The 18,741-nt window shown below is 41.2% G+C and overlaps 1 protein-coding gene across 1 annotated transcript; it reads left to right on the top strand.

The window, feature by feature from the left end:
• Positions 1-1,042: 1,042 nt before the first annotated feature.
• Positions 1,043-9,719, top strand: tdrd15 (tudor domain containing 15; the record flags this gene model as incomplete). The annotated part of the gene is made up of 3 exons (XM_084149185.1): positions 1,043-1,074; positions 3,464-9,556; positions 9,680-9,719. The coding sequence occupies 3 exons, from the start codon at positions 1,043-1,045 to the stop codon at positions 9,717-9,719; spliced, it is 6,165 nt and encodes a 2,054-aa protein (XP_084005311.1).
• Between the last annotated feature and the right edge of the window lie 9,022 nt (positions 9,720-18,741).

The raw sequence follows: 18,741 nt of genomic DNA, 5'->3' as shown, positions 1-18,741 counted from the left end.
GGTTGTGGACAGGTGTCTTTTATACTGATGATAAGTTCAAACAGGTGCCATTAATACAGGTAACGAGTGGAGGACAGAGGAGCCTTTTAAAGAAGAAGTTACAGGTCTGTGAGAGCCAGAAATCTTGCTTGTTTGTAGGTGACCAAATACTTATTTTCCACCATAATTTGCAAATAAATTCATAAACAATCCTACAATGTGATTTTCTGGAAAAACATTTCTCAATTTGTCTGTCATAGTTGCCGTGTACCTATGATGAAAATTACAGGCCTCTCTCATCTTTTTAAGTGGGAGAACTTGCACAATTGGTGGCTGACTAAATACTTTTTTTCCCCACTGTAAATGTTTAAACATTTCTAAAAACCTGTTTTTGCTTTGTCATTATGGGGTATTTTGTGTAGATTGATGAGGGGGGAAAAAAACTATTTAATCAATTTTAGAATAAGGTTGTAACGTAACAATGTGGAAAAATATTTTCTGTCACCATAGCTCTGTAGTAATGCATGCAGCAAAGTGCACCAGGCTAACTAGATAACGGCAGCTAAATAATTTGCTGTAAATGCATGCATCTTCGGGTCTGACGTGTTCCATTCTAATTCCATGCACAATACATCCCCTTAGTAGCTACACACATTTGTAGACTTATTAGCTACATCAATTCCTAGACTAATTAACCAAACAGCAATGTTATGCATTTTCTAAATTAAGTTTTTCCCCCTAGTCACTCGGGATAACGCTCAGCTTCATGATGAACCCCATCTGTGATCAAGTGAATTATAGCTAGCTGAAGACTTAAAGGTAAGATTGCTATTTTTATTGAGAACCTGGATAACTAAATGGTAGCCTAATTTCAAGAATTTGTGTTTCGATGTGTTATGAATTGAAGTGCATGCCCACTTGTATTAGTAGAAATACTGGAATGGCATATTCAATGTGCTATTTTTCCATAAAGAAAGCTGACAGCCACATTTAGGCTCTTCCTTGATTTGATATTATGTATAATATATTTTTTGTTTTTTTAGGAAGGTTCCGCCCTGTCGCAATGTTGTTGAGAATGACTTCAGAAAATAGAAAGTACGTAGAAAATGATTTAACAATACCCACATTAGCCTACATTATAATGTACAGTGCCTTGCAAAAGTATTCATCCCCCTTTTTTTTCCCTATTTTGTTGCATTACAACCTGTAATTTAAATGGATTTTTATTTGGATTTCATGTAATGGATATACACAATAGTTCAAATTGGTGAAGTGAAATGAAAAAAAAAATGAAGAAATGCTAAAAATAAAAAAAGAATACGGAAAAGTGGTGCATGCATATGTATTCACCTCCTTTGCTATGAAGCCCCTACATAAGATCTGGTGCAAACAATTACCTTCAGAAGTCACAGAATTAGTTAGATTGCACACAGGTGGACTTTATTTAAGTGTCACATGATCTTAGTATATATACACCTGTTCTGAAAGGCCCCAGAGTCTGCAACACCACTAAGCAAGGGGCACCACCAAGCAAGCGGCACCATGAAGATCAAGGAGCTCTCCAAACAGGTCAGGGACAAAGTTGTGGAGAAGTACAGATCAGGGTTGGGTTATAAAAAAATATCAGGAATGTTGAACATCCCACGGAGCACCGTTTTAAATCCATTATAAAAAAAATGCAAAGAATATGGCACCACAACAAACCTGCCAAGAGAGGGCCGCCCACCAAAACTCACGGACCAGGCAAGGAGGGCATTAATCAGAGAGGCAACAAAGAGACCAAAGATAACCCTGAAGGAGCTGCAAAGCTCTACAGTGGAGATTGGAGTATCTGTCCATAGGACCACTTTAAGCTGTACACTCCACAGAGCTGGGCTTTACGGAAGGGTGGCCCGAAAAAGCCATTGCTTAAAAAAAATAAATAAGCAAACACGTTTGGTGTTCGCCAAAAGGCATGTGGGAGACTCCCCAAACATATGGAAGAAGGTACTCTGGTCAGATGAGACTAGAATTGAGCTTTTTGGCCATCAAGGAAAACGCTATGTCTGGCGCAAACCCAACGGCAGGGAAACTGGTCAGAATTGAACGAATGATGGATGGTGCTAAATACAGGGAAATTCTTGAGGGAAACCTGTTTCAGTCTTCCAGAGATTTGAGACTGGAACAGAGGTTCACCTTCCATTCAGGACAATGACCCTAAGCATACTGCTAAAGCAACACTCAAGTGGTTTAAGGGGAAACAATTAAATGTCTTGGAATGGCCTAGTCAAAGCCCAGACCTCAATCCAATTGAGAAGCTGTGGTATGACTTAAAGATTGCTGTACACCAGCAGAACCCATCCAACTTGTAGGAGCTGGAGCAGTTTTGCCTTGAAGAATGGGCAAAGTGGTAGGCATGTTGTGTAAATCAAATGATACAACCCCCCCCAAAAAAATACATTTTAATTCTAGGTTGTAAGGCAACAAAATAGGAAAAATGCAAAGGGGGATGAATACTTTCGCAAGGCACTGTAAATGCAAATGCTCAGAGTTAGTTGTCCCACAATGATGCCAACCACCATGGTATGACTTAATATAACCAAGCACTGAATTTACATCATTAGGGCAAGCACACACCCACACACACACACACACACACACATGCATGGGTTTTAGGGCACAAGCTTGTTGAAGTATAAAGAGGGTAGTGAAAGTGCATTCATCTTTTCAATTCAGGTCTATGCCGTCTTTACTCTATGACCATCTCAATACAGATGGGCTACATGTCCCGAACTTGAGAGTTTGAAGCATTTTTGTAAAGATTGTCTTCCACAACTTATTGTGGTGAGTGGCGACACACCTCTGTGATGTGTGACATATGAAAAAGATTCAAAGAATTGTAAATAGACATAATGTTGAGTAAATGCTGTAGGGATGCAGTTTGAGTGTTTAAGGATTAGTGAGTTGGATTATAACCCTATCCAATTAAAAATTATATTCATAAGCACAACCCTAATTTCTTATGGAATAATCATGGCTTAGAATTTAATAATTGTTCATAGTGTCAGTCATTGAACGGCCCTGCACACACATTGTACTCCAATCATAGTAGAGTATTTATCAAAGCCGTGGTATACATTAGTAATTAATTTGTAATATTATTTTACCTCATGTAAACTAGTTTTCATTACGATTAGCTCAAACATTTCAAAGAAAGGATGATGTCCCCAGAATTGTTATGGTTATTACAATTAACTCCTCAGGGATCCCCCTTTCATCTCACTACCAGTTTTACCTACGACCATAACTCACATATTTACAGCTGAACTATAATACTTAAAATGCATGTGATGTTAGATATGTTATGATTTGATATAGCAGTAGGATGTAGGCCTTAAATAAAATACTAGAATCAAAATAAGACAAGTTACTAAAAAAATCACATAGGCCTAAGCATCAATAAATATTCCAAATATGTAAGTAATAAAGGGTATTTTTGTTCCAGACCTCAGGAGGATTCAAGTGTCTCTGCACAATGTTCTCTGTGGCCTGTGGACCTACAGTTAACGCATGTGAGCTGCAACCCAGGGGATACACTGGTGCACTTCCAGGGCCAATATCTCACAATATGTGAACTGGACTATAACATACTGCAAGTGGAAATACAGAATGCACAGAAAACAAAGGTGGCAGTGGAAGTTGGGGAGTTCTGTTTGGTAGAGGATATCCCATCTACCCGCTGGTACAGAGGAAGGGTTCAGAACAAACAGAAAGATTTGTTTGACGTGTTCCTTATAGACCATGGGAATGTTCTGAGTGTTGATGCCAGCCATTTGGCCACAGCTTTGGATGAGCTCTTCATGCTTCCTCCCAAAATCCTCTGTGGTTTCTTTGCAAATGTGTTACCATTGAGAGAAAATTGGGATTCTTTTTCAGAGAAGTATTTCGCTTCCTTGATTGGAAGTCATGTCAAAGGATACATCCAAGCCTTTCTTCCTCACAAAGTCCTCATACTAGAAGCCCCAGACATCAACAAGGATCTCTTTAGGCTGAGCTTAGGGAAACATGTGGACACAGACACATTCCTTCTCTTGGTGGAAATGTTAACAGAGGTACCACTCAAGCAGAGCATTGAACCTGTCCCAGATCTACTGATTGAAAAGCAAGGTGGACAAGAATTCTCATTCAAACCATCCAGCTTGAAGGGCTTTGAGGATATTCAGTCATTTTCAGGCCCTAAGTTGACCACTGGCAAAAAAGTGAGGGTTAGAGTAACCGCTGCAGTGAACCCTGTTATATTCTACTGTCAAATGACAAGTATGGCAAAAGATCTGAAAAGGATGTCAGACAAATTGGCATTGTCCTGTGAGTCCAAGAGCAAAGACCCCAGTCAAAAGCCAGCAGAAAATCTGGGCTTACTTTGCTCAGTCAAAGGAAAAGATGAGAAGTGGCATAGAGGCTTTGTGCAGTTTCTCCCTGTAAACTCTCAAGTAAGAGTCTTGTTTGTTGATTACGGATTCTGTGAGTCTGTGAAAATTGAGAATGTCCTCCAGCTTCCACCAGATTTTCTCTCAACACCAATCATGGCTTTCCCGTGCGCTCTTTCCTGCCTGAATGGACAAGATCAGGCAGTGAAGATCCAGCAGCTGACTTTCTTCAAGAAAGGATTGCTTGGTAGAGTATTGGATGTTGAAATCAATGGCTTTGACAAAGAGCAGAATCTCTATTTGGTCACAGTGCTCAGTGCTGAAGACTATGCAGTTGTTGAGGCAGGGCCAATTCAAGATGTCCCTGGACAAAGAGAGTGTGACTTTATTCTTGAAAGTGAGCCTGCTTTCCCTCTAAACGGCTACCTGTATTATGAGACCGCAATAATCCAAGCAATGGATAATTCAGTCATTGTTGAGGAAATGCAAGAGGACTCTGTGTTTGAAGGATACGTGGAGCATGTCCTGAATCCAGGTGCGTTCTGGTTGAGAACACAGAAACGCAACAAAGACTTTGAAGAGATGATGGAGAACATGGCCAAGCACTTCAGCCAAGTCCAATTGGATGAAGAAATTATTGAGAATCCAGAGCCTGGTGCACTTTGCTGTGCAATGTATGAGCTGGACATGCATTACTACAGAGCTATGGTGACAGACACTCTTGACAACGGAGCTGAAGTATTTTTCATTGATTTTGGAAATACTGAAAAGGTACCACATATGTGCATCAAGCAGATCCCGGAAAAGTTTGCTATTGAACCAGCATTTGCCCTGAGTTGTTCTCTGGTGAATGTCATGCCTTTCGACGATGTATGGACAATCTCTGCAACCGACTACTTCCGACGAGCAGTCTCCAACAAAACTCTCCTTGTGCATGTTGTTCACATAAGGAAAGATCTATATGTGGTTGATTTGTATGAGAGTGAAAACAACACATCACAGAGAGCATCAAAGAGCATAACAGAGCTCCTGACCACAACAAATCATGCAGAATTCTGGAAATACACTCCTTCGGCGCCTGTGATACCTAAGAGAGAGATGGAGAAGGAAATGATGAAACAGAAGACCTGTAAAAAAGGACAAGTTCATGCAAATGGATCAAGCACAAGTGGTGTCACAAGGAAACCTCCCAAAGAGACGTGGGAAATTTCTGAATTGGATGGCTGTGAAAAGAAACCTGAAAGCCCAAAGTCAAGCACCCTAAAAGACAAGGCACCAGCGGTGAAATTCAAAGCACAGAAATTCAAGCCTGGAAGTGAGCTAGCTGTGCGATGCTCTCACGTCAACACACCCTCAGAGTTTTGGTGCCAGCTGGAAAGCAAGATCCCCAACTTGGAGGAAATGATGGAAGCGATTCAGCAGTATTACCAAGCACACACACTTCCTGTGCAGTCAAGTGATTCATGTTGTGTTACCAAGTCTAAAGATGACGGCAGATGGTATAGGGCCTGCATTGTAGGAGCACAGAAAGATGAAGTTGAAATGATATTTGTGGACTATGGGATAGTAGCAAAAGAGAAAGTGCACAATCTTCAAGCAATAGTGCCAGAATTCCTTGATCTTGAGGGGCAAGCATTTAGATGTAGCCTTTACAACTTGATTGAACCTGCAAGGGGCAGCGGTGGTGATTGGGGCACAGAGGCATGCGATTTACTGAAGTACTTCGCTCAAGGCCAGTCAGTGAAGTTGACATGCTGTATACACGCTCAACTGTATGTGAAAAACAAGGGCCTGTGCAATGTTGTCGACCTCCACAACACTCAACAGAATGCAACAAAGAAGCTTGTGGAAAAAGGTCTTGCAAGAGAAGTGCAAACTCCTATGCAGCTTATGCCATCAGTATGCCCATACTCTTTTGTCCATTCCTCCTTCAACTTGAGATGTGGAAGTGAAGAGCAAGTCTGTGTCACTCATGTGTGCAGTCCATGGGAGATGTATTGCCAGTTGGACAGAAATACTGAAATGATTGAAGACTTGATGGAGAAAGTCGCCATGGAAAGTGAAGAAGTACTGCGTGCCAACTCTGGTCCTGGTATCGGAAAACTTTGCCTGGCAAAATATTACGGTGATGGCAAATGGTACAGGGGTGTGGCTTGCCCTGTTCAGTCTACTCTGCTTCTAAATGTGTTTTTTGTGGACTATGGAAACATGCATATTGTTGAAAAAACCAATGTCGTACCTATTCCCAGACATTCAGCAGATTTACTGTTCACTCCCATGCAGGCATTAAGATGCAGTCTCTCACAAATCCCGAAAGAGGAGAACTTTGCAGACGTCAACAAATGGCTGGAGAAATCCATTCTCAACAAGCCACTTCGAGCTGTCGTTGCAGGAAAGAATGAGGATGGGACAGTCTCTTTCGATCTGTTTGATGGAGGCATAAACATCAATGAGAAAGTCAAGGAGCTCATTGCAAGTCAAAAACCGAAGGAGAAGAAAAGCAACAGTAGACCTGTGACTGGTCATGAGGGACACAAAGAACAAACGAAGAACAAAACTGGAAAAACTAAAGATAGACAGCATCTGAAACCCACAGGCAAGGGAGTTACCTGCCACAACAAGCACCAACATCAAAATAAGCAGTCTTCAAATGCTCAAAAAGCAAACCCACCAAAGTGTCCTGATGCCCAGCAAGATTGGGAAGAGCAAAGTGAAATAATCACTCAGTTCAAAGCTGAGGAAAGCACAGAAGGAAAAACAGATCAACATGATGTAGACAGTTCCTCCAAAGTCACAGAAACAGTTTGCTCCGTCCAATTGCCAAAACTTTCACAACTACTCCCTAATCCCAAAATAAAATCTGGATTCCGAGGTCTGGGGTTTGTTTCCCATATCAATACCGTCTACAGCTTTTTTATCCAAATGCAAGATGATGAACAATCCATTCTGAAAATGGGAGAAGACCTCAACACTGAGCTGTTTAAAGAAACCATGGGGAACAACAGCACATTGGTGGACTTCAGAATGAATGACCTTGTTGCTGCTGAATATGAAGAGGATGGCGCACTCTACCGTGCAGTTGTAACAGATAATGCGTCTAATGACCATTTCAAGGTGGAGTTTGTTGACTATGGAAATACAGCCACCGTGACTAAGGACAAAATGTACTCTCTGACAAGTGTTTTTTTGTTGCAGCATAGACTAAGCATACCCTGTTCATTGCTAAACAGTGACTCTTATGAAAGTGATGCCTCTTTCACTGATGCAGTAATGGGAAAACCTCTCATGGTTGAAATTGTCAGTCGTTTTGGTACACAGTGGGAGGTTAACGTTGAGATCCAGCAGGACAACCCAACACTTGACAATGATGTGACTGAAAATGAGGAGGTCCAAGCTTTGTGTGCAAGTCTAGTTGACACAGTTAAAAAGCAAACAAGAGCAGCCATCAAGGACAATAGCCAGTCCAATACACATTCTGAGAGGGTTATGTTCACTGCTCAAGGTGAAAAGGTCTTGCTGAATGTGTCCCCAAGGCCCTCACCAACTAGGCACAAACATGGCATTTGCAAACACCAGGACTCCAATCAACTCCAATCAACAACCTTTGGACCATCTATGGAGGCCATGAAGGATATGGCCATTCCATCCCAGGATATAAGAGCCGGACAGGCAGAGAGTGGGACACTGTTGTCCATCTTGGAGAATGGAGATCTATATCTGAGACTTCACAGGACCACGGAACAGTTTACTGTACTTGAGAATCTCATAGTTGAAAATTGGTCTAAGTGCAAAGTCATGTCTGAGAAGAATGTCAAAGAAGGACTTCAATGCTTGGCAAAATCAACCAAAGACGACCAGTGGCACCGAGCAGTTGTACGGCATGCATCTATTGACCAAGGAAAATGCGGAGTGCTCCTTGTGGATCATGGCACTACAGAGGACGTCCCAATGGGCTGCATCAAAGACATCTGTAATGACCTCAAGCAAACTCCTGTGCAAGCAGTCTTGTGCAAGTGGAATGGCCCTGGCTTCCCTATCAGCGACGCTTATGAGATATTGAAGAAAACTCTGAAACCAATGGTAGGTAAGGATATGAAACTCATGTTTGTGTCCTACTCTGAAGCTGATAACTTGTGGATGGTAGAAATCATGATGAATGGACTGTTCCTTGCCCAGCAAATGAAGATTGCAACTTCTGAATGTACTGAAGAAAGACCAATCCCCACCAAGACTCAAACTGTGACCCCAACAGAGAAAAAACCCAGCTTGGACAACAGTCCCCAGAGGCTCTTCCTTGCCCCAGTGAACATGGATCTGGGATACTCTGGCTTTGCAGCTGCAGTCACCACTCCAAGTGAATTCTACATTGTTCTGGAAGATTTGCTTCTCATCATGAACACTGTGTCTACGATTCTCGAGGATCTTCCAAAGGAGCTGTTGCCATTGCATGAAGAACACCTAATTCGAGGATCATGCTGCCTTGTGAGGTCTGATAGTAAGAACAAATGGTGCCGAGCTGAAATCGTCCATTCCGATAGAGCAGTGGTTGTGATCAATTTGGTTGACTATGGCCATTGTGTGGACATGCCGTACAAAGACTGGTCTGAGCTGAGAAGACTTCCTGACCAGTTGACCAGGCTACCAAAGGTCACGTATCCATGCACTTTGAGAGGAGTAAAATCAGTCGAGGGGCAATGGACAGATGAAGCAGTTGTTTTCTTTCAAGAGTGCATCTGTAAGAAGAACCTTAAAATATACTTCAGGCAGTACGTTTCTGAAGCACACTGGGAGGTGGACATTGTAGCAGATGGCGTTCACGTGGCTAAAGACCTGGTTGATGCTGGCCATGCAGAATACATCGACATCATGCTTGGACTGAGATTTCAAGAACAAAGCCCAATCAGAGTCCCTCAACAGAAACAAGGCATGAGTCGTGCAGAGAAAACACCCAAAGCAGAACCGAAAATGACACCACCTAGGACGAACATACTCCTGAGAAGACTGAATGAAGAACTAGAACTCAATGGACACATTTCAAGTGAGGTTGCCTTCTGTGGACAAGGATTTGAAAAAGCAAGCGAAAAGACAGCCTCTGCTACTGAGAACTCTGATGGCCAAGGAGCAGAGAAGATGACACACCCTAGCACAATGACTGGAACAAGACATTGCAAGTACCTTCACCTACTCATTTTTATTTTTCTGCATGTTGGGTAAATAATTTCAATTTAAGTTGGTGTAGGCCTAATTACAATCGTATCTTTGAACCCCCAATGTTCAATGTTTTACTATTAAAGGTTTTACTATTACACGCTTTTCACAGGTGCTCTGATGTGACTACTGGCTAGTTGTGACTACCAGTGAGACACTACTCCATATCAGGTAATGACACTATAAATAAGATGTACTGTATGGCTGGTCTTAATCAAAAAATTTATTACGCTGGTGTATTTGCTTGATTAGTCCTACTCTTTTTTTATTATTATTATTACTTATTAATACAACATTACACTTCAATAATATTGAGATACCATATTTGACTGTTTAGGTCCATACCAACGTTGACATTCCATAGTAATGTTTTTATCTCAAAGGTAGTGTGACAAGCGTGTGAAGAGGAGCAAAGGACTACAACAGTATTCCAGACATTTTCATTTAAAAATACTAAATGACATCATGCCTCTCACGATTGGAATTTTCATGAAACACAACTTTATTCTCTTAGGTCAAGATTAATGCAGCAGTTATAATCCTCTATATTCTATTTTTCTACACATGGTTGTATATATGTCAGTGGTTCACATTTTAAGGATGGCTTAAGTTATCTAAATTAAGATTTCAGTATGACAACATCTCCTTTATGGAGTATTTTTTGAAAGAAAATAAATTGTGTTGCAACACATTTGCTTTTTGACTGTTACAGTTTAGGCCTAGATTCAATCAGATTAAACGTTAACCGGCGATAGACGACACCTTGCATAGCTGATGTTTTGGTGGTGTCAGAGATGTAATTGCATTGGAGCTGTCAAATCGGTGAGCGGCTGCTCTTGTGGTCATTGTCATGAAGCCACACATGTCCCACTCGCGTTTAAGTTAAAAATGAGAAAGTGTAGACTATAGAAATAATCACACTCAATTTGAAAATCATTAAACAAAATAATGACAATTTCTATCAGTCTAATTGAGGTGTAGATTACATCTCACATCCCAGTGTTCGAATTTGTGAACAAGGCTGCATGGGATTTCTCATAATATGACTCCGTGTAGCCAATGGCAATGTCTGCTTTAGGTATAATGGCAGGAGCTGCTTGTGGATTTGACAGTTCTAGCACAGTTCCACCTCCGACACGTCTATTAGAATCTAGCCCTTAGTCTTGATATTCATAGTTCATAAATAACTGAAGTGGAATGTATTTTGAATGATATTGTGCCTTTTGCTTATGAAACAAAAAATACGGTTTGGATATTTGCATAGCATGACAACGTTTTTAAATGTTGAGTTGCATACCTTTTTCAAGCATTTTCCCAAGTTATACATTATAAAATGTAGGCAACAATCTTCGAAAATGTTATGACTATACTGATAGTCAAGTTTGATTTGATAGGCCTACTTTTTTTATTTGGTTTTGATGCCACATCAAGGTCTTTACAGTATGGTTTGTACTGTAATCGATAATGTTATTTTAGTGGCAAATAACATGTATGCCTTTGACAAAAACCTTACTCATTTAAATAATTCATACACCATTTCCTCATATTTAGTTATTTGTTAGAGATGGCAAAGTTGGTTGTGAATAATTGTCAATAAAGAATCCCCACGTGTAACAATCGTTGGTTCAATAAATGCTTTGCACATTTAAAAGCCGTCATGTGAATCTATTCGGAACACAACACTAGTGCACACTTTACCGTACATAAAAAGTTTCTGTCAGAAGTGGGATTCGAACCCACGCCTCCAGGGGAGACTGCGACCTGAACGCAGCGCCTTAGACCGCTCGGCCATCCTGACATATAAGGAAATGTTCACTTGCGGCCACTAATAGAGCAATAACAAAATACGTACACTAACTTTGTTCATTTTTATGAGAGACTAAATTGCGGTCTACAAATTACGTGCTATCGCAAGATGTTCTCGTGCTCACTTCCTTGTTAGAATTACATTAGCACACATTGAAATCAGCCATTCATGTTATCGGGATGTGGCTGATTTCAGCGCAGTTTGCCCATTTCAGCAGTTTATCTGCGCATTTGGTAGCCAGTATATTTCAACCATAGTTTGATCATTATGTGGGAGCAACGTTGCATCTCGTGCAAGGCATCTATTCTGTTTGCTAGTGCTACCGCCGTCTACTTATTAGACCGCTACATTGTTTCTCTACTGCTGCTAGACAGAGAAGGGTGTAATTTACAGACCGCAATTCGGGGCGTTTTCTGAATGGGCGTTTCTTGATATCAAGTTATACCCTTTGATTCTCGCCATTGTAGAGGGAGCTTCTCGGAGTTTGAGTGTTTGTGGAGAAGCGAAACAAAATCAATGGTTTTATATTGTGGTAGGCGGTTTAGCAACAGCTGTGCTGGACTGTGGTCGACATGGATCATAGTTCTGATGGTATGGGTGGGGATGTTGAAAGTCAAGGACCTGGATGGTCAGTAGTGAAAGGTAAAAGGAAAAAGAATGGCCCTGCTATACTCGCTACTGCTGCAGTGGCACTTCTAGTGTTGAGAGCGTGAAGAGGGTGAAGGTAGTGAATAACAAAAGTAATGATGTGTGGGAGTGGAAAGTTGTAATGGTGTTTGATGCGACCACGACCCGTAGTATGAGCTCCAGCAGGTATATCTCACTGGTCATCCCCAAAGCCAACACCTCCTCTGGCCGCCATTCCTTCCAGTTCTCTGCTGCCAATGACCGGAACGAATTGCAAAAATCTCTGAAGCTGGAGACTCTTATCTCCCTCACTAACTTTAAGCATCAGTTGTCAGAGCACCTTACCGATCACTGCACCTGTACACAGCCCATCTGAAATTAGCCCACCCAACTACCTCATCCCCATATTGTTATTTATTTTGCTCATTTGCACCCCAGTATCTCTATTTGCACATCATCTCTTGCACATTTATCATTCCAGTGTTAATACTAATTGTAATTATTTTCCACTATGGCCTATTTATTGCCTTACCTCCATAACTTGCTACATTTGCACACACTGTATATATATTTTTTCTGTTGTATTTTTGACTTTATGTTTTGTTTTATCCCATATGTAACTCTGTGTTGTTGTTTTTATCGCACTGCTTTGCTTTATCTTGTCCAGGTCGCAGTTGTAAATGAGAACTTGTTCTCAACTGGCTTACCTGGTTAAATAAAGGTGAAAAAATTAATAAAAAATCTACACCCTATTCGATTAACATATGCCGTAAAGTAAGAGATGGGTGAAGTCACATTAGCCCAGTTCAACTGGACAGGGTGGTGGTTGTGCTACGTTCATAAGGCAATGTCTTGTATATCGGAGTATACCTGTCCCATCTGAATACGAATTTGTGATGGTGGAAATCTGCAGTGCAGGTAGTAATATTAAGTTGCTAAATTTGTACAACCCTTGTCAACTATCTGTATCGATGTTTGATGAAATATCAGGAGAATTGGGCTCTAGAGAGATATGGTGCAACGACTTTTTAATGCCCATAATAGTTCATGGGGAAGCACAGATACTAATGGTACTATTGTGGAAGATATGATGGAAACAAGAGCGTTAGTATGTCTTAATGATGGATGTGGTACAACGATAGATGTTAGAGGGGTTACATCCTGCCTAGACCTCACACTGGCTTCTAATGTGTTTACTACCGTGTCCTGTTGTTGATCTAACTTTGGTAGAGAAATAAAAGATTGGTCAGAAGTCAGTGAAAAGGGGAAACTGGTTGACAATTACATCGGTAGAAGTTTTTTTGTTGCATTTTTACCGCTTTTCACAGATGGATCCAAGGACCCAGATAGTGGGCGCACAGGTGCAAGCGTTTACATTCCTGAATTTGATGTGCAGATATGTAGAAGACTAACAGACGATCTGTCCATGTACTCAGTTGAACTGTTGGCGATAGTACTATAGTTGCCCTCCAGTGGGTGGAGGATGCTCAACCTGCCAGAATTATAGTATGATCAGATTCCCTGTTTGTGTTGAATAGTTTATCATCTGGCAAATCTAATTGGAGGGACCTACTGTTGGAGGCATTCATGTTATTATGGAGATTCGAGATTTTGCTGGGTCCCAGCCCATTCGAGTGTGGAAGGGAATGAAATTGTAGACCAGATAGTCAAAAGGGCTTTAAAACGAAATATAATTGATATTAATGTTCCATTGGGTAGAGGTGAGGCCAAATGTAAGATTAGAGCCATTTTGATAGATGTGTGGCAGAAGTGATGGGACTCTGAGCCCAAGGGCCGGCATTTATATACCCTCCAAAGAAAGGTTGGTGGACCAAGATTCAAAGGTCATATTAGGAAGAGGTGGTGTTTGCTCGATTGCGCCAAGGAAATTGTACATTGAACTTGTCATTACATCTGGTTGGAAAGCATGTGAATGGTTTGTGTCTTGAGTGTTTGGTCGATGAAACGGTGGAGCATGTGTTAAATTGTTGTAAGTGTGTTGAAGAGAGGGAAAGCTTGAAGTGTAGGGTCATTGAGGTTGGACGGGGTTGGGGAGGTTTGGAAGGGATTTTGGGGATGGGTGAGGGTCTATTAGAAGTTAGTAAGGCTCTTTTTTATTTTCTCAGAAGTACTGAGTTAGGCAGGAGGATTTAGAATGTGGAGCTAATGTTGTAAACAGTTATTGACCCCACACTCCAGCACAGTAGGTGGCGGCATGCACCTTAAACGTTTCTTTGTGGACCGTCATTATATCATAGAAGAAGAAGCAGCAGCAGCAGCTCACCATTGGCATGGTACTAGAATGTGTAATGGCTGTATGGTAGAGGAAACGGTTGAACATGTATTATTATTTTGTGAAATGTATGATGTAGAAAGGGAGAGGTTGTTTGACAGGGTCAGAGAGGTTGGATGGGAATGGGGAGTGGGTGATATTATGGGTGAGGGTGATGTTAGTACTGAGGTTTGTAGGGAATTATTTTATTTGATTAGAAATCCAGGGTTAGTTAAGAGAATATAGTGGTATAGATCGTGACCGGCCTCACTCCAGTACAGTAGGTGGCGATGCATGCACCTATCAGTTGGCTACAGAGCATGTGAGCAGAGCGGTTGGAAATCCCGCTCATCTGTGCTTGCGCCACCCAGGCGCTCCATGTCCTTTCCAATCTCTCTGCTAAAAACCGCTCACAGGAAAGAAAACTGACGCTCCAAATTCGTTCCATTAATTAATTAAAATCACAATTTATCCAACACCCATCTATTTTTGTGATTACCTGGACCTACCAATAGGTTTTGAAGTATTGAAACCAAACCATATGGATTTGAATAAAAAGCGCACATCATTTCAAATAGGCTACATGTCATATTAAACAGCATATAAACACTCTAAATAGATCAGGAGCCAGACATGGAGCCTACGAAGGAACGAAAATGAATTATTTAGGCTGTATTATTTCAATTATTTCAAGGCTCTAGCCTACAAAGAAGTACATTGTGAACATTTGCGAGTGCAACACAATAGGGTGGTAGGGACATAAAGCCCTCAGCATTTAAACAACATTTAGTTGTATTAAATAATTATAGTCTATAAATTGCGCATATAGGCTGTGACTTACTTAGAATTAAATGAAAAATGAATAGTGCCTTTGAATTCATTTTTAGAAACACGAGTTCGGCCAGTATGTGGCTTCAGGCTCATGCAATGGTGCCTGGAGAGCAGGCCAGCAGTGGAGAATAACGACATAATCGGATAGCTACAGATAACTGCGAAGCTGTTATGTTATCAGATAGCTTAGCTAGCTAATTGATATGAACGTTTCCGAAGAGTACAATTCACAAGCTTGACCGCCCTCCTCAAGTTTCTTAGCCGATCGCGACACCTCAAAAGTGAACTGATGAGGGCCTCCCCAGTGGCACGGCGGTCTAAGACACTGCATCGCAGTGCTTGAGGCGTCCAATACAGCCACGGGTTTGATACCAGGCTGTGTCTGGGAGACCCATGGGGCGGCACATAATTGGCCCAGCCTTGTCCGGGTTAGGGGAGGGTTTGGTCGGCCGGGAGTTCCCTGTCGCGCTCTTGTGGCGGGCCGGGCACCTGCAAGCTGACTTCGGTCACCAGTTGGAGGGTGTTTCCTCTGACACATTGGTGCAGCTGGCTTCCGGGTTAAGTGAGCAGTGTGTCAAGAAGCAGTGCGGCTTGGTAGGGTCGTGTTTCGGAGGATGCATGGCTCTCGCCTCTCCCAAATCCGTAGGGGAGCGATATGACAAGACTAACTACCAATTGGGGAGGAAAAAGTACAAAATAATAAGTTAGCTGATGAGGCGACGCAAGCGGGACACTTAAGGCTGAGGAGTACGTTTCACACATCCCCATGTGCTATACTATAGTGGTGCGCGGGTCAGCTGTTTGTTCACTCAATAACCCTTCCGCAACTGCCCGACTATGTGATCAAGTGAAAATCTGAACACCCGCACCCAACCCTATCCCACAAATATAGAAAATGCGCTATAGGCAACAGTCAAATACAGCAGATCGATTTTTTTGACGGGGTGCAGGATTTCTTTTGTGCCTGATTTAGATACGTTTCTGCTTATAATTTCAGAGATTTCCAACAATTTGTTAGTCAACTTGTCTATAATTAGATACATGCAGCTTCTCTTCAGTCATATGTTGCCCTAGAAGACTAAATAAACCCTTGCTCAACAGAATGTCATAGATCAATAGAATGAATGCTTCAATCTATACTGAACAAAAATATAAATGCAACATGTAAAGTGTTGGTCCCATGTTTCATGAGCTGAAATAAAAGATCCCAGAAATGTTCCATACTGCACAAAAAGCTTATTTCTCTCAAATTTTGTGCACACATGTTTACATCCCTGTTAGTGAGCATTTCTCCTTTGCCAAAATAATCCATCCACCTGACAGGTGTGGCATATCAAGAAGCTGATTAAACAGCATGATCATTACACAGGTGCACCTTGTGCTGGGGACAATAAAAGGCCACCCTAAAATGTGCCGTTTTGTCACAACACAATGCCACAGATGTCTCAAGTTTTGAGGGAGAGTGCAATTGGTATGCTGACTGCAAGAATGTCCACCAGAGCCAGATCATTTAATATTGGCCATTTAAGAATTTGGCCGTGCTTCCAACTGGCCTCACAACCACAGACCAAGCGTAACCACACCAGCCCAGGACTTCCACATCCGGCTTCTCCACCTGTGGGATCATCTGAGACCAGCCACCCCGACAGCTGATGAAACTGTGGGTTTGCACAACCGAAGAATTTCTGCACAAACTGTCAGAAACCGTCTCAGGCAAGCTCATCTGCGTGCTCGCCGTCCTCACTAGGGTCTTGACCTGACTGCAGTTCAGCATTGTAGCCGACTTCAGTGGGCAAATGCTCACCGATGGCCACCGGTATGCTGAGGTCAACGTTGTGAACAGAGTGCCCCATGGTGGCGGTGGGGTTATGCAGTGGTGGAAAAAGTACTCAATTGTAAAGATACCTTAATAGAAAAAGTAAAAGTGAGTCACCCAGCAAAATTCTACTTGAGTAAAAGTCTAAAAGTATTTGGTTTTAAATATACTTAAGTATCAAAAGTATAAATAATTTCACATTCTTTATATTAAGCAAACCAGACGGCACAATTTTATTTTTATTCACGGATAGCCAGGAGCACACTCCAACACTCAGACTTCATTTACAAATGAAGCATTTTGTGTTTAGTGAGTCCGCCAGATCAAAGGCAGTAGGGATTACCAGGGATGTTCTCTTGAGATGTGTGAATTGGACCATTTTCCTGTCATGCTAAGCATTTGAAATGTAACAAGTGATTTTGGGTGTCAGGGAAAATGTATGGAGTAAAAAGTACATTTTCTTTAGGAATGTGGTGGAGTAAAAGATAAAGTTATCAAAAATATAAATAGTAAAGTACAGATACCCCAAAAAACTACTTAAGGAGTACTTTAAAGTATTTTTTCTTAAGTACTTTACACCACTGGGGTTTGGTATGGGCAGGCATAAACTACGGACAACAAACAATTTGCATTTGATCAATGGCAATTTGAATACACATTGATACTGTGAAGAGATCCTAAGCCCATTGTCGTGCCATTCATCCGCCGCCATCACCTTGTTTCATCATGATAATGCACGGCCCCATGTTACAAGGATCTGTACACAATTCCTGGAAGCTGAAAATGTCCCAGTTCTTCCATTGCCTGCATACTCACCAGACATGTCACCCCATTGAGCATGTTTGGGATGCTCTGGATCGACGTGCACGACAGCGTGTTCCAGTTTCCACCAATATCCAGCAACTTCACACAGCCATTGAAGAGGAGTTTGAAAACATTCCACAGGCCACAATCAACAGCCTGATCAACTCTATGCGAAGGAGATGTCGCGCTGCATGAGGCAAATGGTGGTCACACCAGATACAGACTGGTTTTCTGACCCACACCCCTACCCTTTTAAGGTATCTGTATTCCCAGTCATGTGAAATCCATAGATTAGGGCCTAATTATTTTATTTCCTTAAATGAACTGTAACTCAGTAAAATCTTTGAAATTGTTGCGTTTATATTTTTGTTCAGTGTAGTTTTAAACTGTAGCTCAAGTATGTAAAAAATACACATTTTAAAGATTTCTATACAAATTTGTACACAGTTCCAGCATTTTGTAAAATTCTGTATTTATTCATGATTTACAAAAGGCTAAAATTAAACAATTTAAATGATTAAAATGTGAAACCTAAAATGAGAAACATGAATGAAGTTGTATACAGTTAACATCTTCAAAGCTGAAACAGAATATTGCCACTGTTACTTTATGCATAATTAAAGTTAACAGTCAAATCTGGTCCATGTTCTCCTGAAAAAAAAAATATATATATTTACACAAGATGGAGTCACTCAAATAGCTGTGAATGAAGAGATGTAGGGGTTTAAGACTGGAGAGATTTACTTCATGTAAATAGCATACTGCCCAAATACTTCAAATAATATTTACCTACAGTAGCCTATAGGTCCAAATGTATTCCATGTTTTATAGATTTAACAGAATGCTCAAACATTTTAAATAAACAAAATCTGTGCAAGTACATAAGGTTCAAATAAATACCTGCTATGCAAACAAGGTTCTTACTTTTTCATTTTTATTTGAACTGAAATTGAAGTAATTTCCCTCATACTGGTAATGTATACAACTGGTC

This window comes from Coregonus lavaretus, assembly GCF_964263955.1.
Source record: "Coregonus lavaretus genome assembly, chromosome: 31".
NCBI lineage: Eukaryota > Metazoa > Chordata > Actinopteri > Salmoniformes > Salmonidae > Coregonus > Coregonus lavaretus.
Note: the sequence above shows the minus strand (reverse complement) of the source record. Positions and strands in the feature narration are given on the sequence as shown.